General features: G+C 46.9%; 1 protein-coding gene across 2 annotated transcripts in view; it reads left to right on the top strand.

Moving 5' to 3' along the window:
* The window catches only part of PSME3 (proteasome activator subunit 3), a 538,782-nt gene that overhangs the window by 153,186 nt on the left and 359,879 nt on the right, over positions 1 to 25,717 (top strand). For both annotated transcript variants that reach the window (XM_069634175.1, XM_069634174.1), the window contains exon 4: positions 7,449 to 7,553. In XM_069634175.1, coding sequence (XP_069490276.1) covers positions 7,449 to 7,553 — 105 coding nt within the window. The remainder of the gene's footprint in view (positions 1 to 7,448; positions 7,554 to 25,717) is intronic.

The raw sequence follows: 25,717 nt of genomic DNA on the forward strand, positions 1-25,717 counted from the left end.
AAGCTTGGATGGCTAATGGCCTATGCCTTTAACGGGGATAAGACTGAAATTCTTAGTCTCAGACAGCCACCTTAGCCAAGCTAAACCCCAATTCTCCAACTTTAGTCAATTCCATCATCGCTGTCTCATCCTCTGTTAAGACATTGGGTGTCTACATTGATGCCAACGTATCAATGAAGAAACAAGTTAGCGCCATCGCCTCCATGTCAGCATACAGCACCAAACTCATTAATGCCATAAAACCCTACCTCTCCAAACCAAACTGCCTTGCAATAGCCAGAGCAACCATAGGTGCCAAACTCGACTATTGTAATGCACTCTTAGCAGGCACCGCCACCAAAAACTTACAAACTTAAAACTACACAGCACAATGCCCTTAGAGCAGCTATGAGCATCCCTAGAAGGGACCATATCTCACAAGCCAGACCATTGGCTCAGTGGCTCCCAGTCAAAGACCGCATTACACTCAATCCTCACCATCACGCACAAATGCCTCAACCACACAGCACCCACATCAGAAACTATATCCAGAACCACCTCTGCGCGCCCCACAAGAACACAGTATACCAACCAATTACACATCCCGTACATCCGCAGAGTTAAATTGGGAGGGATAGGTTTCTCATACATAGCACCTAAACTGTGGAAATCACTCCCCACCACCATCGGAGCTGAAACTTCCCTCCATTCCTTCTGGAAGGAGGATTTGAGATTTTTCCAGAACTAACCTTCCTCCACCCCTTACCATTCTCACTCATGCTTCTACTGCCTCCAACTGTTATTGTATATTGCAATGTAAATATGTTAAAATACAGTAATTGTGTTCTGTAATGTAAATGTCAAAAAAATTCAAATGATTGTATAAATCTGTAATTAAGATTTTCACTCTCTGTAACAAGTGCCACGTTGCCTTAGGGTCCCTGCAAAGGACGACTTCTCCCCTTGCGTTTTTGGGACCAATCAACCCCAAGACAAGCTCATCTTGAAATCTTCTCGGAGCTGGCTGTACTTCCTTTGCTGCTGAAGGGAACCCATTGCCAGGGAGAGACACCAGAATAGTGTCTTTAAGTCTGGCCCGAGCTCCAGGAAGATTCTCCGGACTCCCATGAAGCAGGACTGACCAAGCCTGAGCCACTTCACCAGAGTGCTGGATCCCAGATTCGTGGAAAGTCCCCAAGGTATCCGAGAACCACAGTGGTACTATTCAGCAAGAAGCTGAAACCGCAAAGTGCAGCTGATCTGAAGTTTGGCCATTGCTGTCGCCGACCTTCAAATCGTAGTGCAGGAGTCCCCAGACATCCTACCTCATGTCCCCATGACTGAGGCCCAGGAACAGGATCTGCCATACTACAACAGGAGCAGAAGCCAGCTGGAACCATTTACTTCAGACCAAAGGTACTGTAAACTAAGGGGTACTTACCTCTTGCTGTGTAACTTGCTAGCTCTCAGTTGAGACTTGCCTTTGTTACCTTTTGCAGAGTTGCATGCAACTTTGCCCATAACAAGCCTCCCAGCTAGTGGCCCAACAGTGATGTTCTTTTTAACAAAAAACACTAGCATTGTGCAAGACTTTTTACTTACCTTCAAGAAGAACTTAAGCTCTCCTAGACTTTGCTCAATTGACATTGGCTGTCCTGGCTCCCTTATACTCTTCGAACATCTGACTTTGTTTCGGTCTTTCCCTCCAAAAAGTCAGTCTTTACTTGTGTCGCTTGGAAAGGGTTATTCTGCATTGCTTTGTGGGGGTTCAAAAGTGGTTACCTGTTTGAGAAACTTGTTAACCATTGTGTCTTCCTCTAACAGTCTGTATTGCTCTAAATGTACCAGTGGTATAGCAATGTCAAGTGTCCTAGTTAAGTCACCTTAGGGTGTAGGAAGTGTGCCATCCCAAATGGGTATTAACTGATTTATTGAAACTGTATTTTTGAATTATATTTTTGTTGCATATATGCTCCCTTCTGAAGAAGGCTTATTCAAACTGACTGTTTAATAAATAATTGTTTAATCAAGAAACCTGGAGTATAAGTGTTAATTGGATGCTTGTCACTGTGTGCAACCTTACAGCTCACATTGACCCCTCTTGAGATCAGCCTGGCTGCTCAATCACTCTAACAACTTGTGTAGTATAGGCCTGTACCAAAGGTTGGGTTAACTATTGTCAAGAGTACAAGGCTGGTGCAGTCTCCCACAAGGCACTGCATACAATCTTGCCTTACACCTCAGTCCTGGACTCTGGTGAGGGGACTCTGGATGCAGATTTCATGCTTCCGTAGTGTGCCCTGGATACCAACAATGGTTTGGCCTGATTTTCACTTCTAAAGACGATGCACTTGATGGTTGGGGGGGGAGGTGGGGAGGGGGAGAGGCGGGGACGGAGGGGGCATTCGGCCCCTGGGCATTGGGGATTCTGCAGCCTTGGAATGCCACTGCAAGTTGGGGGTTGCGCCAAAATGAAGCTGGCCTTAAGGCTAGTTGATCCCACCAGTCAAAGGAAGTCGTCCGTATTGGTCTTCCCAGTCGAAATGAGAACAGCCAGCAGGGCTTCACCAGGCACTTCGCGACCCAAGAGGGTGCTGCTCGTGTCTCCTCACATCTTTGTTGGATGTTGTCCTCCAGTGGTCGACTTTGCCTCTAGTTGCTAAGTTCCCATTCATTCACAACCCTATGCTGTCAATGACCCAGTAGGGTGGCTGTCCTCCTGGACAGCCAGACAGCCAATCGGAACTGTTTTCACTCAGGCACAACTAGAGACAAAGGACAGGAAAGTTTTATGGCCCTCCCTTACTTCCTGCTTTTCCAGACACACTGGTGCCTGGACGGGCTTCAGGGCTGAAGCCCGCCAAAGGCAAAATGCACAAAGGACTCTAACCTGTTTCAGAATAAAAGCCTTGAAGGAACGAACTGAGAAATGGCGTAAAAAGACCAGGACCATTTTCAGAAATGGTCACTTTGAGTGCTGTACTGCAGCTGAATAATTAGCCTGCAGATACATGGCACAAGGTAGTAAAAAAAAAAAACACTGCCACCAGCCATTCAAGTTACGTAAGTGGAACTGAATGTTAGATGTGAAGTGGGATGAAGGAGTTACTATGTAACCCCCAGCACTCCACATAGGGTGGTGTGTGCTGGACCCACAAAGCTAAGACGGGAGTCATCTTACTATTCTTGGGAACAGTAGTTCACTGAAGAAAATGTAGTTAAAGGGACTTCTCAGTGGCAGTGCACCAAAGCTGCTGTCACTATTCAAGAAGGAGACGCCTATGGAGTTTCCCAGACTGCATTAAACAGTAAGACACAAAAATTCTAGTCAGAAAAACACACGAGCGAGTGAGAAAAAGGTCCAACTCGGGAGTTAAAATTAAAAAGTTTTAAGTCGAGCAAAAGAGCCGAGGGTCTCTAAGGTGTTAGGGAGAATTCTCATTTCTGTGCTAATTGCCTTCAACCTTGGAAACCTCAAGCTCTTTTGCTGGACTTGGACTTTTAAACTCCTGAGTGGGACCTTTTTCCTCTCAATTTTTATTTTTATTTTTTACACCTGATTTGGATTTTGTTTTCACTGTTTTGGGGTCTGACAAACTCCATAGGCATCTGCTTTTTGTATTGTGGCACACAGCACCTTTAGCACTGTCACTGAGAGATCCTTGGATTTCTGTTTAGCTTTTCTTGGGTGAACTACAGTTCTAAAGAATAGTAAGTGGAATTGACTGAATTACTTTTCTCCTTTTAGGTCCAGCACACACCATCTTATGTGGATTACTGGGAGGTTACTTAGTAGCCCCTTACCGTACTTTGCCATGTAATCTTTTTATGTTACCGTCACTATTTTAAATGGCTGGTGGCATTGGTTTAATTTTTCCTACCATTGTGCTAGTGTACCGTGGGCTGAACCCTCAGCTGCAGTCCAGCACCCATGGGTGACCATTTTGTCAAAATGGCCCCTGTTTGTTTTTCACCATTTTCTGTTTAAGGTCTTTCTTGGGTTTTACTCTGTGCGTTGAGTCTGGTTTGAGCCCTTTGTTTGGCATTTGGCAGGCTTCAGCCCTGAAGCCTGCCCCTGGCTCCAGTGTCTGCAAGAACAGGATGTCAGGGAGGGTCTCGGAACTCTCGTCCTGTGTCTCTTGGAATGCCTGAATGAAACTAGCCCTGATTGTCTGTGTGTCCTGGAATGACAGCCACGCTGCTGTGATTTACAATCTAGGCTGTGCATGAATGGGAGAAACCTGCTTAAAAGGTGAGGGGTTTGGCCCTGGCTGCACACTTCACCACCAAAACACATGACATCCTGTCTTCTCTCTCCTCCGCACCCACTCGTGCCATTTCCTGGGCCCCCTTGGCCGCCCCCACCACTACACTTCTCTACTCCCTCTCACACCTGGGGAAACATTCGATGAAACTGTGAATGCAGCCCACTGCAACCTCCTGGACCTTCAATTGCCCATTGAAGCCCTGCTGCTGTGCTGACCTCGTTTTTCACCTTGACAGAGAAGCTCTGGACGAAACTAATTCTCCCCTTGGGTTAGTGGGACCAGCTAACCCTGAGACTAAATCCTCGTGCTCACCATTCCCATCTTGGTGTCTGTTGCTGCAGAAGCCGGGGTTGAGTGTCCATAGTTGAGTGCAGTATCTGCCACGGAACAAATCTGGCCAAAAGCCCCAAGAGCCGCATTGGGACCTTTCAGTTGCAAGACCTCCAGATTCAGTCACCTCACCAGAGTGCAGGACTATGGGAGCACGGAAAGTCGAACTGGCAACCATTATTTCACATCTGTGCCGTTTGCTAAGCTCTGCGAGGTGCCAATGATCTGAACCAGTAGCTGCCGACAATGATCCAGAGTACCACCGCAGGAGCCCTCCGGATGTCCTTATTCCCACAACTGAAACTCAGGAACCAGAACCTACTTGGTTGTAGGAAGACTAAATCCAGCTGGACACCTTTTTTCTAACCAAAGGTACTTTTTCAGGCTTGGGGTTACTTACCTTCCCACCTTAAGTCGTGCGGTCTCGCTAGACTTTCACATGCTTAACTTATCGAGTTGATTTCAACTCCCTTTGCACGGGCTTAACACTGTGTGTTCCTAAAAGTGATTTTCTTGAACTCTCTAACTTTGCAAGACTTTTATCCAAGAGGTACATCGGAATCATAGACTTTGTCCGAATGACTTTGGCTGTCCTGGCTCCCTAAAGGCACTCTTCCAAATCCATTGACTTTGCTTGTCCCTCATAGGTTGTAGCTTGCGGGTATAGGCTTATCTAGACTTTGTTTGAGGATTCACTTGTCCTCCCATGTTCTGAGAAACTGTTCAACTTTTTACTTCCCAAAACCCTTCCTTTCTGCAACTCAATTTACAAATGTATGTGTGATATATCAATGCAAATACTATCCCTGTGCTTGAAGTCACCTTAGGGTGGAGAAGTGTATGAAGCATATCCAGAGATTATCCACTAGCTTGACTAATTCCAAAGTGACTTGAATTGTTACAATCCATTGCCTTTTTAAATAATGCTTATTTAAAACCGAGGCACGGCTCCACCTCACTGATGCCCAACAAGGCTGAAACACATGTATGGGGTTGCTGTTGGTTCTCTTGTTCAGAAGGGGATTTCCATAGCATTTCGATGCTGGACTGCCCATGTGGGTGGGACAAAGACTGATGCAAATGGATATTTCCCATCTGTGAAAGGTACAGTGAGCAAAAAGTGATGGCTGCAAACTCTGTGGAAAAGAAACACAGAACAGGTTATGCCATGTTCCTTTTGGAGAGGGGTGCCTGCTACCATTTTTTTAATTTATTTAAAACTGTTACTATAACAAACCTTGAGTAGAAGTGTTACTTGGCTACTTGTATTGACTGATTTCATCTGTACAGCACACATTTACCTCTTTTGAGATCACACTACCAACTTGTTCAGAACAGACCTATACCAAAAGGTAGGTTACCGAATACCAAGCAGATTGTGTAGTCTCAGTGTGACTGCACCAATTCCTAACTAACAATAGTTAAAGGGAATTGGCACAGAAATGAAATGTCTCCCTAACACAAAGCGCCTTGAAACAGACTCCCCTGTTTAGCACCAAGAACACCTATAGCACAGGTTACATTATGGTTCTGTACCCCTGGTCCTTCTTTGAAGGCCCCTAGAGACATATTAAGACCTATTGCTCCCTTGTTCTGAAGCCAAGTATCCTTGAACTGTTGCAAACATTTCGTATACAGACTACCTTCCTTTCAGTATGCAGAGTGCATACTTTTTCCTTACTTTTTTTAAACTGTCCTCTGCATTCCTTTACAGGGTGGGTTGTACTCTGTAGTGTGCTAGAAAGGTCTGTTGTGGTATTGTATATATTTGTATTCAACCTTGATTGGACAGTCCCTTTATCATTGGGTAATAGTATTTTTGTTGTATTGCAACTAACCAATGATCCACAAACGTTTGGAGATGAGCCTGCCGTTCATCCACGTTACCAAAATTGGACAAGAGGGTTTATAATTTACTTGTATGCAATCTGTTCAGATCCCTTCTGGTGCAAGACTGATGGTTTAGAAATCTATATTCATCCTTGGACCACTGGTGCCCCGGAAGGTGATTTGTCGCAATGGGGGTGGGGAGATGGTTGGGGAAGGTTTCTTCCATGCAGTGGCGTCCTCGCTAACAATAGGTTCACAGCGACTGCCTCTGGAAACAGTCAAATCTCTGCTGCAGAACTGCTTTCCGAGACAGGATTTGGGCTCCTGACTCTGGTGTTGGCATTGTTACTTCTGTGGCCCCCTAAGTTATTCTGTGGGATTCACTTAACCAGAACTCCAGAAACTGTTTCTTGGGGACACTTTTGCAGAAAGTAACCTTTTCCTGCCAAGACTACCCTAAATCTGCTCAACTAATTCCTTTGGTTTTTTTTAATTAATACCTGGCCTCAATTGAGTAAGTGTTGCTTACGGTTACTGCCTTTCCCTAATAAAAAAAAAACTGAATTGTGTTCGGGTGGGGGGAGGGGGGGGTGTTGTGGGGTGGATGGATGTGGCCTTTTACGGCCACTTGCCTTGCCAAGGTCCTCTCTTCGCTCAGTGGGGGGCGGGTGAACGTTAAAGACCATGCCAATCCCCCACAGCGGGGGTGAAAGCCATAGTGTACTGTTCCTGTTAACCTCCCCACCCTCTGATTAAAACCTTGGTCTCTTCTCCCATACCACAAGCAGGTCTTTATACTTCCTCATTACATACATATGACGTGCCTCATGTTTTGATGGTGGCTATTTTTTGTACTGGCTGCAGATGATTGCTTCAAGTTGAGAACTCATTTGGCTTACTTAATGACTTGCAATTCATGGTTGATGAAACTAATACACTCCTTCTTATGCACCATTCGTCTTTCCTGTGATTTTATTTTTAAAAAGTAATTATCTTCATGCTTGCTAATTCATGAACCCCCCCTCCCTTTCTTTTCCCTAGGAACCAGACTTGAACATTCAGGATTTAACTCTGATCCACTCTGAAATGAATCTTCCTATTCCTGACCCCATTCTCCTCACAAATAGTCATGATGGAATAGACACGGTAAGCTATGGTATAATGTTCTGGAGTAACTGCTAGTCCTTTACTGTTTTAAGTAGAGCAACACTTATCAAAAACTGTATCCCAACTGAGCATTTGCTGCCTAGGAACCATTATCACTCTGCATTTTTGACATTAGTGAGCAGCTGAGACTACAAAGGGATATTGCTTTGCACCACAGGCCGGCTTGCTCTGGTGGCATCTTGAGATTTGGGGCTGATTTGGTTGTTGTACAGTACTACACTGATGTCAAACTGCCATTGTTCTAAATGTAAATCTACTGGACTATGCAAACTGGCTGTGGACAGTTATTGCGGAAAACTGGGAATGTACTGGTATGTTAAATGTTAAAGGTATTTGTACCGCGCACCGTCACCAACGAAATTGGTCCCCAGGCGGACCTGTAAATGATAAAGGTGGGATGGGTTAGTAAGGTGAAGGGAGTAGGATAGTGAGAGGAGTGGTGTTCTGTTGGCAGCTTCAACTCAGTATACAATGGGCGCTGAGCTTTGGTGCGCGTATCGGATCGGAGTCAGTCCCTGTGTGTTGCTGTTCCGGCTTGTGTTGTGAAGTGCGTGCGGCTTGTTGTGCGAGAGATGGTTGTGAGTTTGAGTGAGATTATGCAGAGTTTGAGCTTATATTGGTTAGGGGGTTACCTGACCTTTACCATGCTAACATTCACAGTTCTGTCTGAGTGTGGCACTTGCTGGCCTTCACACTCCCATCTAGACGCGGCGCAGGCCAGTGCCTAGGACTCCATCCAGGTGTGGTCATGCCAACATTCGCACTTTTATCTATATGCGGCGCAGGCTAAAGTTTAGAGATCCGTCCAGGTGTGGGCATGCTAACATTCACAACTCCATCCGAACGCCACACAGGCTGGTGTTCACAACTCTAAGTGTGGCACATGCTAGCATTCACGTTTTTCTAGGCGCGGGCATGTTATCCTTCAGTCAATCCTATCCATATGTGACGCAGGCCAACGTCTATGTAGGTGCGTCTGCCGGTCTGGATATGTTCGTCCGGTACGTACGAGTGGGAGAGTCACTTGAGGGCTTTCGGCTGGGTCTAGGTATGTGGTCAGTCTCTGCAGCCTTCCTTTGTGGCTATTTTCCATGATGTCTTATGCTCTGGTTGGTTCTTGGTTTGAGTGTTTGTCCAATTTGAGAGTGGCCGAGGTTGGAGTTATTTCCATCATTGTTTTAATGTCTGGGTATTCTAGTGCGTCTCCGTTGTGGTTACGCTTTGAAGAGCCATGATTTGAGGAGTTTCCTGAATGGTAGGTGGTTTGTTGTATTCCGTATATTCTTAGGTAGGTCATTCCAGGTTTTGGGTGCCTGGTGAGAGAAAGGCGATCCTCCGAGTTTTTTCTGTTGTAGGGTTTTGGTTCCAGGTGTATGTCGCTGCTTGATCTTAGTGTTCTTGTCGGTTGATGTTGGCGTAGTTTGTCGCTTAGAACTCTGCGCCTTGTTTGTGTATTGCTCTGTGCGTGATGCACATGGCCTTGAACTTTATTCGTCGTTTCAGTGGTAGCCAGTGTAGTGTTTTTAGCGCGGGTGTGATGTGTTCTCTTCTGGGTAGCTTGAGGAGGAGTCTGGCTGCTGCATTTTGTATGTGTTGCAGTTTTTTATAAGTCGTTCGGGCAAGCCCAGGTATAGGCTATTGGCATAGTCTACTCTGGACATGATCAGAGCGATGATGGTAAGTGTTTTGTTGGCGAACGACAGGAACGGTAGGATCCTTTTTGCTGCTCGCAGGAGGAAGAAACATTTCTTGATTACTGAGTTTACTTGTGGCTCCAGAGTGAGATTGTTATCCATCAGGACCCCTAGGTTTTTTACAGTTGATGGTTCTGGTGTGGTGCTGAGCTCTCTTGGCCAGGGGATGTAGTTGATGTCTCCTCCCTTTTTTGAAACCATCATGATCTCTGTTTTGCCTGGGTTGATTTTGCGATGGTTGAGTTTCATCCAGTTGAATATGTCTCGAAGGCAATTCTCTAGTGTTTCCTTCTCCGGTGTCTTGTATGTTGAAGATTATTTGAGTATCGTCGGCGTAGTTGTAGCATGTGAGGCCGTGTTTTTTGATTGATTAATAGGTACATGTAGATGTTGAATAGAAGCGGGGAGAAGGATGATCCTTGTGGTACTCCGCACGTGGATACTCTGCGTTTGGATTTACAAGGTTTCAGCCATATTGTTTCTGTTCTGTTTGTTAGGAAGGATTTGATCCATAGTCTGGCAGTGTCTGTTATCCCTAGTCCTTCTAATCTCTTTATGAGGATGGCGTGGTTGACTGTGTCGAAGGCTGCAGACAGATCAAGGAGAATCAGGGCGGTGCTGTTGTCAGTCTGCATTTGTTTTTAGGTCGTCCCAAATTGAGAGGAGAGCCGATTCTGTTCCTCTCATAGGTCTGAAGCCAACTTGTGCCTGGTCTAGTAGGCAATGCTCTTCTATGAATTCTTGGGTTATTTGGTAGACGTACGTTTCTAGCAGTTTGGGTATGTTGGAGATGGGTCTGTAGTTAGATAAGTCCTCTACGTTTCCTGTTGTGTCTTTGAGTAGCGGCTTGATGTAAGCCGATTTGAAGGCCTGCGGTACTTTACCTGTTGAGATTGAGAGATTGAGGAGGTTCCTGTGGTATTCCATGGGGGTTCCTTGTTTGAGAATTGTTTTGTATATCTCCGGGGGGGCATGGGTCTTCAGGGGAGCCCGATTTGTTGCTTTGGTTTACTAGTTTGACGAAAGCCTCAACTGATATTTCTGGGAAGTTTCGTAGCTTGTTTGCGTGTTCCTCGTCTGTGTCGGTGGGGTTTGAGCTGTGAACGCTTGGTCTGTTTTGTATGGTGTGTTGGATGGAGGTTATTTTGTTTTTGAAGTGGTCTCCGAGGTCCTCGCAAAGTTTTGTCGATGGGATTGGCGTGTTGTTGCAGGCCGGTGGGTTTTTTATTTTGTTTATGATTTTGAGTAGTTCTTTTTGAGCATTTGGTGCTCTGAATATTCGGTTGTCGTAATGTTTCCTCTTCGCTTTTTGTATTTCCTTTTAAATATGCGCGGATCTGTTGTAGGAATTTCAATTTGTTTGCGCTGGTGTTGGTCCTCCATTCAGATTCTAGTTTTCGGTTTTTCCTTTTCATGGCGTTGAGTAGTGGGGTGAACCATTTTGCTGTAGTTTTCTTGCGTGATGGGGTGAAGGGCTTTTCTTTGGCGATGTCGTCAAGGGTAATTGCGATCCAGGTATGAAGTAGGGCAACTTTTTTGTCTAGGTCTGCTTCTTCCATGGTTGATGCTTGTGGTTTGCTGAGTTCTAGGAGCTCGGTTAGATTGGAGTTTTTTATGGTTCTCTAATTTCTTTGCATCATGATGGGTTGTTTTTCTTGTTGGTTTTTTTGTTGGCGCGGCCATTGTGATTATGAATGGAATAATGAGGTGGTCGCTCCACAGTATTTGATTTGGGGGTGCTGTGGTGATATCCTTGTTGGTGAAGATTTCGTCAAGTGTGTGTGCCCTGCAGAGTGGGTTGCTCCTTTGACTAGTTGTTGTAGGTTCTCATGGCTGCTAGTTGGGCGGTTAGGGATTTTTGTGTAGTTGTCCTTTCTTCGTCGAACCAGATGTTGAAATCTCCGAGGATGATCAGATTGTAGTTGATGGCTAGGGTAGTGATTGCTTCCGTGAAAGCGTCTATGAAAGTTGCATCGTAGGTTGGTGGTTTGTATATCGGTATGAATTTCAGGTTGGTTTTGGGGTTTTCTGAAAGTCGTAGTATTAAGGATTCACATTTATCGATGTTTAGTGGATCTTCCATTTTGATGGGCAGTTGTTCCTTGTGGATGATTGCTAGTCCCCCCCCCCCTCCTCTTTTGGATTTCCTGTTTGTTTGGATGCATTTGAAGTCTTCAGGCAGTTGTTGAGGGTGATCTTGTAGTTGTCGTCTAGCCATGTTTCAGTTACGAATAGGACTATGCCTCCTTCTGACAGGAGGTTGTATATTTCCGTTGCGTGTTTGGACATTGACCTTGCGTTTATTAGGTTAGAGTGGATTCTCTGGGTGCGATTTTGTTTTGAAGGTATTTGTTTGAGTTTGTAATTGTCTGTTCGTGAAGTTTTCGCATTGCTGTCGGTAGGATGAAGAACGGCGACAGCTGCTTCTTCATTGAAACGGTCTAGTAAGTTGATAACAGGGCTGATTAGTCTTGGTGTTTCTGCTGTGATGCTACTCGGATGAAGATCAGCGGTGGTTTCTTCATTGGGTCTGATTGTTGGGTGGGAGGTGGCGTTGTTGGTACTTCGCCATATTGTGCGGGATGTAGTGGGAATCGATGTTGTCCTTCTGTTCTTGTAATGTAAGGGGTAATGGGGTCGGAGCCCTCCCACTCTCGTTGAGTGCCCCATCTTTTTTCTGCGTCTATCAGGAAATTCTTTGCATGTTTCGAGGTTTCCGTGATGGGGTGTCGGTGTACCGTGGTTGTTGTGAGGTATAAGGATTTTTCTCTTGTGGATTTTGTTGTGGCTGTTTTAGGCGTGTTTTCTTCCAATGGGGCTGTTTCTTGTGGGTTCTGTCGGTGTTGTGTATTCGCGTCTCTTGTTGCACGATCTTGTTCTTTCTCTGCGTCCCTTTCTGGTACAGTCCATTTTCCAGTCTAGGTGCAGGCGGAGTATGGTAGTTGGTCCTCTATGCTGTGCGGTCGCAGTGACCTCGGGTTTCCTTATCTGGATACGCTGGGGTGTACTCTGGCTCAGTGTTGCTTTCTGTCGGTGGGTAGGGTGTGTTTCTTAAGGGTGCACTGTCGGGGGGGGGGGGGGGGTTAGGGGGTTAACGGTCTGCTGGTATGGGATTTAATTGAGTGAGTTAGGTGGTGGGCTTCTGGGATTGGTAGAGTACTGAACTAAGCGCAGTTGGATTATTGTATAGTGGGTGAGAGTCCTATCAGTGCAATCTAAGCATCACAGTGCTGTTGGGAGACAAGGCCCCTACTGAGTCAGAGACCTGCACAGTGGGAGAGACGCCCACCAGCGCAACCTAGACACCACACAGTGTAGTTTGGAGACGGAGCCCTTGCTAAGCTTGAGACCCGCGCAGTGGGAGAGAGGCCAATCTAAACATCCTACTCAGCAATTTGGGGAGAGAGCTAAAGTTGAGAGACCTGTATATGTACCAAACCTTTTACTGTGCTTTTTAAAAACATTTTCTTGGGGTGCGAGGGTGTACTCATAGGGCATGCAAGCATTCAGCATACTGAGACTGCGCACATGTTATGTTGATTTATACGGCGCACCCCTACTTTTGGGACTGATTTTCTATACCCTGGCCTGGGGGGGGGGACAGATGTCTGGAAGGCCAACCTACATTGTGACGGGAACAACTCTGGGTGCTGTAGCCAAACCAGCTCAATGGAGCAGTGACGAGTTGTCCAGGCAAAGTCTCGGTCGTGAGCTTGTAAAGGGGTCCACTATGATTACACACAATGGCAGTCACAAATTACACTTGGATATATGTATATAAATAGTTACTTATTTATGACCAAACACTATGAAAAATGACTAGGTTAGTATTGCACAACACTAATAAAATACATTCACTAGAGTAGGGTATAATGCAGATCTTATCTGTTCTCTCCTTTACAAGGGTTTGATTATGCTTTTCACAAAGAATTGGCCCTAGCTTCAAAAGTCCTTCCCTAAATTGTCTGGGGCCTTATCCCCAAGAGTTCAGGAAATGTTCTGACGGTTTGTAAAGCTGGAAAAAATGAAGGTAGGTTCTCCTGCTGCGTCCAGTGAACGATTCCAAGTGTTAGAGGACAAGTTATACTAGTCGACTAAGTGGCCCCAACTTTCGGAAGCAAGCATTGGCAAAGCCCAAAGTGTTAAGTCTAAACGCCCTTTAATTTTGTAAGAAGCACGGTAACTCACCCTTGTGCTCAGATTCTTCACAGGACTTGGTAGTTTGGCAGAAGGTCTGAGGTCGCTTTAGCCTGCCATCCGCCACAGGCCTCGATTCAAAGGGGTTGCAGATTCGAGCATTTGTACAGTCGGTGTCTTTCGCTGGAGCAAGGCCTCTTGTTGGAAGAAGCCAGCAAAACACGATGCAGGACCCCTCCCAGGACTTGACTCTGGTGAGCTGTTTCAGACGATGGTCCCCTCAGCACGGTGACGCAAAGTGACTCACTTGTCACGGTCGCACTTTCCCCCTCTTATCTCGGCTCCCCTTGACAATAGGACTCGTGACTTCGTTGAGGTAAGTCATACAACAAGCTGAGGAGGCCCCAGGTTCCAGGCCTCAACTCGGAACAGCGACGTTGACAGCACGGTAGCCCAAACTCAGCTAGTCGGCCACAGGGTGCTATTCTTTGCGGGGTACCGAGCAGATGTTGGGAATGGCTGTTCCCTCCTCTCCAAGGGTCGCAGGACTGCTGGAGATCAGGACAGCAGCAGAGGTTGGTCGCCAGGCCTCCTTCAGACTGGTCACGGTCTCGCAGCTGAAAAGAAGTCTTGGCTCCTTCAGGTTTCTCCAGGATCTCTTGAGTGGGTACTGGGGTCCTCTTATCCCAAAAGCCAGGTCAGAGCAGAAGCTCCCACCAGCCAATAGAACTACCCCCACACCCCAGCAGGGGTCCATTCCGGAACCACTGGCGGGAACACTCGTGCATATCACTCAGATGCACTGAAACCAGTTTGTGAATTGGGACCAGACAATACCTGCCCACATCCTGCTTGCAAACACATAACCCTCCAAAAGCCTCACAGGCCAGGAAGAAGGCTAAAAGACCAGATGGCCGTAGGACCAGTGAAACACTTGAGGCATGGCCATGTTTGGTCACTAGCCAGTTGGTAGTCAAATGTGGTAAGGCTAAAACAAAAAGCACCAAAGAAATGGTAAAAAGTCACTGCCACCAGCTTGTCCATTTAGCACACCTAGTGTAACTAAAAATCCTCCTAGTGTGGGTCTAGGGTGAAACAAACTTGACCACATTGTAAGATGCATTGTACATTGACAGGTTGCCACACCTGATGGGTTAGTAAAAGTAGTAACAAAGTAATTAGACTAAGGGAAAACCATGTTTCCCAGTACTGACAGTCTGAAGGACATGTCTGTTTCCCCATAACAAACGAGAAAAAGACAGTGAATCTTAAGGCTTCACTGCACTGTAAAAAGTACAGGTCAGGATCAAAAATAAAAGCAAAACGTTTGGGCGTCCATAGAAATGGAAGGAAAGGTGTATTAAAGAGAATCTTTCCTAGCGCATACCACCCAGGGGCAGTCTGCAGGTTCTCCACATTGTTAAATAGGTTGAATTTTGCAAACTGGAATTTGGTAGCAGTGAACATTTATAGTGGCTTGTTAACTAGTATAGTTGGACAATGGGACTGTTTTGATTATAGTGTTTCCAATAAAAACTTAAAGCATATTAGTTTGATTTGACAGGAATTCTGAATTGCTGTTGGTGCCCAAAGCCTATTTATATCATAAACCTATTTCTCCCATTGACACTCCCTTCTTTCTATGAGGTTACACATTTTATTTATTTTATTTTTTACTTTTGTAGAGCTCACTGCAGCCCAGAGACATCAAGGCGCTGTTACATGAAGGTGTATGCAAGCAAGATTGTGTAGACATAGAAAACATAGCTACTTAGTTACAGAAATAGAAAGCGGTTACATATGACATTGGTGTGCCTGAAGCGATCATGGCAGGAGGGTTTAGACAAACAGCCTGGTTTTTTAGGCTTTGCGGAAGGCTAGGTGAGAGTCAATCCCCCCCCCCTGAGGTGCGTGGGTAGGGCGTTCCAGTGTGAAGCTACTAGAGCTGGGATGCTAGAGCCACCTGCACTGCAGGTCTTGGGTGTAGAAATCAGCTTAGTGTAGGCAGATTGAGCGGGCCTGGCAGAGGTGGGTCATGAGATCCTCTGGGCAAGGTAATGGGGAGCAAGGTCGTGGAGGCATTTATGGTTCAGGGAGTATTTTAAAGGTGTTCCTCTGCCTAATGGGTAGCCAGTGGACCTGCCTTCTGAGATCCAAGATGTGGTCTTTCCTGGAGAAACCTGTGGCGGCCCTGAGGGCGTTGTTCTGGGCAAGTTGGAGCTTAGCAATGTTTTTGCCGGAGGTTCCACCAAGGAGCATGTTGCAGTAGTTCAACCTGGATCCTATCCTGGCCCTAGCAATAGTGAGGCTATTTTGGGAGGAGATGAAGGGTCTTGCTGCGTAGATGAGTTTGGAGTAGTATGCAGATGAGGAAGCAATGGCGTTAACCTGCCTGTCCATGGTGAGGTTGGAGTCCAGGTAGACTCCTAGAGTCTTGACTGTATTGGATACCGCAATCTGTATGTTGTCGATGGTAAAGGATGAGTATTGCTTGTCTAGAATTGTTGGGGATCTGAGGAGTAGAAGATCTGTCTTCTCACTGTTAAGACATAGCCAATTGTCTGCCATCCAGGCTTGGATGGTGGCAAAGATGGAATTGATGGTGTTCTTGTCCAACTCAGTCGCCTGTGAGCGGGATGAGCACTTGGGTGTCATCCGCATAGTTGGTGTACGAGATGCCCATGGCATCGGAGAGTTTGAAGAGTTTGAAGAGAGGCCGGGTGAACAGGTTGTAACGGGTGGGCGCTATGCAGGAGCCCTGGGGCACCCCACAGTTGATGTGGCTGGGAGAGGCGCATGCTGAGTCCGAGAACTTTCATGGCCCTTTCCTGTAGGAAAGAGGTGATCCATGTGCATGCTTTTGGGGAGAAGTTAGCTGCTAAAGAGAGATGGCGGCATAGTGTTGTGGTCAACAAGGTTGAATGCCGCCGATAGATCGAGGAGCAGGAGCACTGGTTTGTCGGCGTCGCGAATGTCGTCCATTTGATTTTTTAGGTCAAGAGCAGTTTCAGTCCCATTTCGAGGTCTGAAACCAGACTGCCGAAGGCGGTGCTCTTCGAGGAATTTTTGGACTTGCTGTTAAGCCGCTTTGTCCAGAATCTTCAGTAGAAAGGGGACGGTGGTGATGGGCCTGTAGTTCCCCGGTACTGATGGGTCAAGCGAGGGTTTTTGAGGAGCAGATGGACCCAAGCTTTCTTAAGATCAGACGGAACGTGTCCAGAGTGAAAGGAAGCATTTATGAAGGCTGTGAGGAAGGGGTAAGGGTCGGGCCACAGTCTTTGACTAACTGAGCAGGGCAGGCGTCACCTTTACAGTTAGATGGTTTGATGGTTTTTGGGAGTGTGATGACTTCATATTCAGTGATGTCATTGAAGTCGAAAGGCGGGCAGGAGTGGGTGTTGGTCTCTTTGTTGGTGTTGATGTTCACATGCAGTAGAACATGCATATTGTGTATGGCTTAGCAGAAACTATTTAGTATCTGGGCAATTGGTGAACGCCTTCAGCCAGTTTTGTACATTACTGCATGCAGGGGTTGAAATTGGAATTGATGGAGCAAGAGCTAGAAGTAGTTGCTGGGTGTCAGGATTTGCTTCTGACCAGGTGTTAATCGTTGTGTTCCAGGAGCTATGAAATGCCAGTTTTACGAATGTAGTACCTAAAAGGTGGGCATGTGTTTCAAGTAATTGAAGAGAAATGTGGTTATAAGTCTGATGGATTCATTTGTAAAGTAGCCTGACACGTGTTTTGAGTCTAAACCGACTCATCATCCGAGGCTAAACAATACACAACAAAGTCATAGACAATTATGCACCAATAAACAATGTTGGTATAAAAACCATGCATTGTGTAAATTCAAAAACAAGGCAAGAGGCATAAAACGGAGACAAACAAAAGGTATAGGTAGATAATTTTGTCACATGGCATAATAAAAAATAAAAAAAGGTCAACATAAAAGAAAAAAAGGATTGAAGGGTCACATATCAAAGGTCATGATAAAATTAAGGGAAACCACAGCATCGGTGGTAGGTAATAAAGACAGTACCACATATTGGATGATGAAATGAATGGAGAATCCATGGTGCCGGGATGCAAGAAATACACAGGAAGCAAGGCAAAGTACAAAAAATTAACATGTATCCACAGGAGTCACTGTAACGGCGCATTCAAAGAGGCAAGGTTGACCAAAAAGCCCAATAATGGGTACTTTTTATGTAAGGTAAATTACAAGCAGAGAGATATACCAGAATTATTTCCAAAAAGGTGCCAATTACAACAGTACCTGTAAATGCGAGATGGGACCTAAGATAAACTGAATGAAGGACAGTGCCAGAAAACTCGCTGAAATCGTAAAGAAAAGATTATGAAAGGATGTAACCAAATTGAGTGAAAAAATGTGATGTAGACTAAAAAGCAATTTAAAAAGGAAAATTGTACCTCACGGCTTCGCAATTGCAGTAATTTCTGTAGGAAACACAAAATTTCTAAGCGTCAGGAATTGCAAAAGCAATTGTAACGTACCAACTAAGTTATGTAATGACTATGTGATTAGGAAGCAAACACACCAAGCATTATGCGATCTAATTCCAGAGAGTAATTGACTGGTACTAGAGAGAATAAAGTATTTGTATTTATTGTTTATATAGTGGCTTAAGCCAAGGCGCTGTACCGAGAAACGGAGAGCGGTACAATGAAATGAATAAGCATAGACAATAAAAAAGCAATCAATCAACCATGTTGGAGAAAATGAGACTTTAATGGCTTTTGAAATAGGGGATAGACAGAAATAGAACAAAGAGAATAAGAGGGGGTGTTCCAATGTAGAGGAGCTAAACGTGTACGAAAACGAGAGTGAGCACATGGCGCACGAGGTGCTACCAAGAGAAATTGAGAAGTGGAGCGAATTAAGTCTCCCAGCATCAAGTGCGAGATAGTGAGAGGACATCCAAGATTTGATGGCTAAAAGACCAGCAGAAAGAGAGTGGTGAATATCAGAGGAAAAAGAAGGAAAGAAAAGGTTCAGCATCATCAGAATAGAAGTGGTGCAACAGACCAAAGGAAGATGTATAATGTATAAGTGCTTATACTAGCCATGCCAAAAGTGACCACTGCCTGTGCGTTCGTAGATGAGTTGCATCTGCAAGTATTGTATATGAGAGCCAAGTCACATACCAGGTCAGCAGGTTTTTGTTGCTGCTTTTTTTCCCCAATTATGCTTTTGACTGCTTCTCCCTCAGATAAGGGTGCCGAAAAAATTGCACAGCAGATATTACAAGAGCAGCACAGCCACACTATCACAAATGAATAATGGAGCTTTAAAAAGTAATGAGCATTCAAGATGAAATTGCTTTTTATACAAAAGGTGCAGTGGAAACATGCAAATGTATTGCTTTTCTGTTTGGGATGCACATTTAAAATGTACTTCAGTGGCAGCCTGTGAAATGTGTTTGAATATTTTCCAAACACGCTGAGCTCTTCGTATATTGTGTATCATTCCTTAAAATGGTTGCCGCTCTGGATTCATTGTTTATGATGTGCTGCTTCTTAAAGATAAAATGTAAATTAGCAATACAGCATGCACAACTGACAGTTATACAAGTTTAAAATCTTCTGCAATGCATCACAATATAACAATTGATCTATATTTCAAAGAAAACAAGATTTTTGACAAATATTTAAAGAACTGAAAAATACTGCACAAGTAATTCAAAGACCGATCCTGTCATGTGATCCTGCAGAACACTGGATCTGTAAAGTACATTATCGATTTCCCTAGTCCAAACCTTTCAAGTGGTGTACATTGCCGGATGTGTGTGAAATAAGACAAGAGTAAAATGGAAACAGTAGAGCCCAGTGCCGGATTATCCATTAAGCCAAGAAGGCACCGGCCTATGAGCCCCACTCCTTTTAGGGGCCCAGCGACAACAGATCAAAATAAAGCAGAGCAGAAAATAAAAAATGAATTAGGAGATAATTTGCGAGGGAAGGCCCCGACATTTCGACTGCCCAAGGGCCTCCACAGGGTTTAATCCAGCACTGGCTGAGGCAATATTGTAATGCAGGTGTTCAACTCTTGGAAAAGTTAGCCATATCATAGCTAAATCTTCACACTGAATCTGTTGGTTGTCTTCATGATCATCAGTCTGGCTTCAGAGCAGCCAGAAGCACGGAAACTGCTCTCCTGAACATCCATGAAGACCTGCCCTCAGACCTTGATTGCAACACCCCTTGCATCCTCATCCTTCTGGATCTCTCTTCTGCCTTTGACATGGTCAACCATGCCATCCTGCTCAACCGTCTCTGAGATAACCTGTGTATCACAGGTCAGGCCCTGGCGTGGCTGACTTCTTTCCTCTCTGATCGACCCTTCCAGGTTCAACTTGGATCCTTCCTCTCCTCCATCTCTATCTCTACTGTGGTGTTCCTGAGGGGTCTAACCTCTCTCCCTGGCTGTTCAACCTATACCTGGCACTTCTTGCCCACCGCATTGCTGCACTCTGCCTGAACTTCCAGTGCTATGTGGACGATACCCAGCTCATCTTCAGGCTACTCTCAGCCACCTCTTCTCCCTTGCTCATCTCTGGCTGCCTGTCCGCCATCCAGGAGTGGTGTACCACCAATGATCTCTGCCTTAATGCAAGTAAGACCGAGATTCTTTTGTCATCGGAACACCTCCTCCCTCCCCCTTTTTTTTTTTAAAATATATTTTTATTTTAAATGAAAACAGTACAAAACAAACTTGTGGATTTATGTACAATAGGTCAGTTGACAATTTAAGAAAACACAACACTGCACTCCCCCCCCCCCCCCCCCCCCCCCCCAACCCCCCCCCCGCAAGAGCATATCAACAGGGTGGTTCTGTATCGACTTGAAGTGGCCGGGTGTCTCCCTCCTCCGAGGCAGTAGGTTCCCCTTCCACCCCAAACAGACCAGTAACTAACAACCTCCAGGCTACTAGGTTGCCCACATCCCCCTCCCCGCATTTACTGCATGCTTCTTGCCAGACCACGGTTTCAGCTTCCGCCCATTTTTGCAGGTCCCTCCACCACATCTCTATCCTGGGTTTGTAGCGTTGCTTCCAGTTCATGGCTATCCTCCTCTTAGCGAGTATATACGCTAGGTCTCTCAGTTTCTCCAGATGTCTGGTGTTTTTCGGTCTGGGGAACCCCCCTAGGAGGCAAGCCCAGGCCGTGTCAATGCTTATCAGGACCCCTTTGTCTGCTAACTTCTGTGACATTTCTCCCCAGAAAACTTAGATTACTGGGCAGGACCAAAACATATGCGTCATGTCCGCGTCCTCCTCGTTACATTTCGGACATGCTTGTCTGCCTGTGTTCGCAAACTTGGCTATCCTTTTGGGGGTCATGTACGCTCTGTGCGTGATATATAGTTGGATTTGCTGTAATCTAGCATTTCTGGACACTTTTTTATGATATCCCATAGCCCGTTCCCACATCCCATCAGTCATCTGCGTCCCCACCTCCGTTTCCCATTCTAGTCTCAAATCCATCAGGTCCTTTCCCACCCGGGACATCACCACCTCATATAATCTGGAAATCTCGTGTCCACCCTCTGATATATCATATATCGTATCAATCAGAGCGTCCGGATCCTCCGCTAACACCGTCTCAGGCCAAGATTTTCGGATAATCCGTACCAGCCTGAGGTATGTAACGTATTGGCCCCCATGCAGCCCAGTCTCCTCTTTTAGGTCTGCAAAATCCTTGATGGCCCCATCTTGCCATATATCTCCTAACGTGGCCAACCCAACCGATTCCCAGTATATTCTGATCATTTTCCTAAGTTGGCTATCCCCCGCAGTCAAGGCGACCAGTGGCGCCAGCGGCGAACACGGGTCCGGGCTTTCCAGTAGCCGACATGCTCTACGCCACATTCTCCACCCAAGTAACAGCATGCCAGGGCGAACATTTAAGTTCTGTCTAGGGACCCAGATGATCTCCTTCAAATAGAACGGGGCGCAATCTGACCAACCAACCTAGACTCGGGAGATTCCTCATCAGAGAGCCACTGTGTAACATATTGCAATTGGCTCGCTACATAATAGGCCTCAAAATCCGGTAATCTGATCCCTCCTTTATCGTGAAAGTTTTGGAGCTTCCACAGTGCCACTCGGTTACGAGTGCCGTGCCATAGGAAGTCCCTGCACATACTGTCGAGTTTAGTAAAGAACCTCCTAGGTATTAAGTATGGTATGTTGCTGAAGAAATGCAACAGTCTAGGCAGGACAACCATTTTAAGCAACGCCCCCCGCCCCATCATCGCCAGCGGCAGCTTCTCCCAAAATCGCATGGATGCACGGATTTTATCCACAGCAACTACAGTGTTATGCAGATGTTCGTTTACCACAGTATGATACATGTCTATTCCGAGGTATCGGAAGGACTCGGTCGCCCAAGGCACGGGTAATACCGGTAAACGTTCCGTGGGGACCCTAGCATAATACCCTAGGGGGAACATGCACGACTTGCCGGGATTAACCGCTATGCCGGACAATTCGGCATACTTCTGCATGACCTCCAAAACATACTGGAGGTTCTCCTCCGGAGATTTTAGGTACAGCAGCAAGTCATCGGCATATAGGGATATCAAGTGGCTCTCTCCTCCCACCTCGATGCCCACCAGGTCATATTGCTGTCTAAGATATACCGCTAAGGGTTCCAGGGCCAATATGTATAACATCGGGGACCAAGGACATCCCTGCCTAGTACCCCTACCAAGGCGCCACTTCTCGGATATCACCGATCCCGTGCGTACCCTAGCCGTTGGCTGGCTATACAGCAGCTTCGCCCATCTGATATAGCCTGGGCCGAACCCGTATGCCCCCAGAACTGCAAACGGCCACGGCCACCTCACCGAGTCAAATGCCTTGACTGCGTCTAAAGAAATCACTGCCATTTCCTCATCCCTTCTGTTCCCTTCTTCGATCATCCTGTGGAGCCGCCTATGATTATGGACTATATTCCTACCAGGAACATAACCTGTCTGATCCGAGTGTATCAGTCTGCCGATGACCTTGCGTAGCCTGTCCGCCAGGACCGTTGTCAGGATCTTACTGTCTTGGTTCAACATCGACAGCGGTCTGTACGACCCACAGTGTTGTCTCGGCTTGTTAGGCTTGGGAAGCGGCACTATCAGCGCTTCGCTGAGCGTGTCCGGCAATCGGCCCTCCTCAAATGATTCATTATACATCTCCAGCATAGGGGGAAGTATCTCTGCGCTATGTTTTATAGAACTCACTCGGGAGTCCATCAGTGCCCGGGGTCTTGCAAGTAGGCAGCCGCTTCACCACCTCTTCCAGTTCATCTAGCGTGATGGGACCATCCAACTCCTCCCTTTCCTCTGCACTAATTCTAGGCAATTCCATATCTTCCAGTGTGTCCCTGATCTTATCTAGATTGTCTTCCCCTTTGTCCTCGTACAGCGCTTTATAATCTAAGAAAGCAGCATTGACCTCTTCCTGAGTGTGAGCCTCCTCCCCATTTTCCTTTTCTATCATCGTAATCGGGGCCCTAGGGGTTTCCCTCTTATAAAGCCATGCTAGTAGGCGACCAGTTTTGTCACCGCCTGCATGCTGCCTCTCCACGTATTTCCTGTAGTTGAGGTGACAAAGCCGCTCCCAAAGCTCCGAGCATCGTTGCTGTAATTCAAGTACTAAATCTGTGTCCCCCCCCCCGCTCTGGTACATTCACGCTCCAATTCTTTCTCCACTTTCTCTAGCTCAGCCAGAACCCCCCCTTGCAGGCCCTTTGATTTGGAAATAGCATCGCCCCTCAATACCACCTTAAAGGCCTCCCAAAGTGTACTAGCCGAATCTACACTGCCCGTGTTCTCCTCAAAATACCGTATAATCGCCTCTCTAATATCCTCTCTGAAGACCGGGTCTCTTAGCGCCTCCGCCCGAAGGCGCCATGTCGGTATCCTCCCTCTGGGGCGGCCATATTGCCAGGCCATCACCAAGGGCGAATGGTCCGACAGGACCCTCGCTCTGTATTCAATCTGAGTAGTTGCTATCGCCACTTCTGGCGTGGCAAAGAAATAGTCTAGTCTCGTATGCAGCTGTTGAGGGGCCGAATAATGAGAATACTGCAAGGCAGTGGGGTGTTTCAATTTCCAGACATCTTCTAGTCCAAAATCGTCTAATAGTACCCGTAGAGCTCTAGCCGCCGGGGTGGGCCTGTCCACTTTACTATCGGACCTATCTGTCTTGGGGTCAAGAACACAGTTGAAGCCCCCCCTCCCCCCCCCCCCCAAATAATCGGTTCCTCTGCGCACGGGCCCAGGCGTGTACATAAAGTCCTGAAGTATATAGCAGTATTCTGGTTGGGGGCATATGTATTAATAATACTCAGTCCTCTGTTCTCAATCAGTGCCCTTAGTATTACCAGCCTACCCTCAGTGTCTACCTCCTCTCGTATAATTCTAAGCGGGACATGCGGGGCCACCCAGGTCAGCACACCTCTGGCATAGGCCGAGTACGGGGAGCCCACCACCGTGCCACTCCATTTTTTCTTCACAAGGTCTAGTTTCTGTTTGGTCAGGTGCGTTTCTTGTAGCAGGGCAATGTCGATCTTCTGTCGTTTAAGATACAACATGACTTTATTTCTTTTCAGGTAATTATTGAGTCCACGGACATTCCAGGTGGCAATCTTAAGGTCTCCCATGGCAATTATGTGTCCTCCCACCCCATGTACAGGAAACTCCAGCAGTTCGCATGACACAGAAGGTGTCCCACTGCAGCCACTCCGCGAATAAGCTCCTTCCCCAACTAACTACACACACAACCAAACCCCAACTCCCTTCCCCTCCCTCACCCGCCCTCCCCCCAACATCACACGCCCCAACTGTTGCCCAGCTTCAACAACAGAGCTCAGGCATCCCCACATCTAGTTCCGTAATCACCGATCAGTGCACAGAGCCCAGTAGGGTGAGGTCGCCCTAATGGCCACCTAACCTAAGCTATTGTGGGGAAAGAGTATCGCTCCATGGGGCTCCCGTTCGATAATAATCCCAATGTTTGCGACAAACAGTGCAACCAACTGACCTTCCATACCGAAGGTTCCGAGCCGACTATAATCAAGTCCCAAAGTCCATGAGTCGCGCCATCTTGCGACGCCATTTTACGCCATCCGCAGCTCCTCCGAGTCCTTCTTGGGCCGGTCCGCCGATTCCTGGGGGCACCCCTGTGCGTCGAGCCACTCCATGGCGTCCTCTGGGGTCTCGAAAAATAAAGTTTTATGCGCCTGTATAACCTTCAGTTTTGCAGGATAAAGCAACATATATTTATAACCTGCCTCCGTTTCACAGTCCCAAAATTCATGCGACTCCGCTGCACCGCTAGAGTGTAATCCGGATACGCCGTGATGTTTGCTGCTCCTCTCTTGATCGTGCCTCCTTTTCGAAAATGTTCCAATATTCTTTCCCGATCGCGGTAGTTAAGAATTTTGGCAATGATGGGTCTGGGCGGGTTTCCGGGAGGCGGCCTCCTCGTTAAGGCTCTGTGCGCTCGTTCCACTGCGAAGCCTTGGGATAAGGCCCCTCCGGATATCTCCTGCAGTAACATGGTCTCAACAAAGTCAGTAGGGTCACGGCCCTCCGTCCCCTCCGGTAGGCCCACAATGCGGATATTGTTGCGACGGGCTCGTCCTTCCGCCTCCTCCGCTCTACTTTCCAAGTTGCCCACCCTTTGAATTAGGGCGTGCAGTTTTGCCTTGTGGGTGGCGCAGTCCGCCGTATTCGGGCCAACTTCTTTTTCCAGAGACTCTGTGCGCTCTGCCAGAACCCTAACGTCCTGTCTCAGCAGATTGACGTCCTCCTGGACCTCCCCAACTTTGAGGTCCAATGCCGTTTTTAATTCGGAGACGGCCTGTTCTAATTTCGACTCCCAGGCTGCTCTCAGGTCCGCAATCGCCGCCAGGATTTCTTGATTAGAGCTTGAAGGCGTCGCGCCACCCACGTCCGATGCGTCTTTGTTCTTGGTGGCGTCCGGGCCCGGGGACGTCTTGGTGAAGTCGTCCAGCGCGGGCTGTTTCGCCTTGGGTCGCACTGCCTTACTTGACATGGTTCTGGGGATGTGCAGGTCTTTCGAATGAGGAGTGGGCGCACTGCTCGCTGGCCTCATTAGGTCTTCCCGCTACTCTTTTCTATTCCGTCTCAGGCCCATGTCGGCCATTTTGAGTCGCCCTTTGTCCTCAACGTCTCTCGACTTTTCTTCTCCAATCTTCGCCGCCGTGGCTACTATGTCCTCCAAAGGTTCACAGTGCATAGGTAGCACTTTCACATGCTGGCATGCGTATC

The sequence above is a fragment of the Ambystoma mexicanum genome, chromosome 13, assembly GCF_040938575.1.
Source record: "Ambystoma mexicanum isolate Mex_15411 chromosome 13, UKY_AmexF1_1, whole genome shotgun sequence".
Taxonomy (NCBI): domain Eukaryota; kingdom Metazoa; phylum Chordata; class Amphibia; order Caudata; family Ambystomatidae; genus Ambystoma; species Ambystoma mexicanum.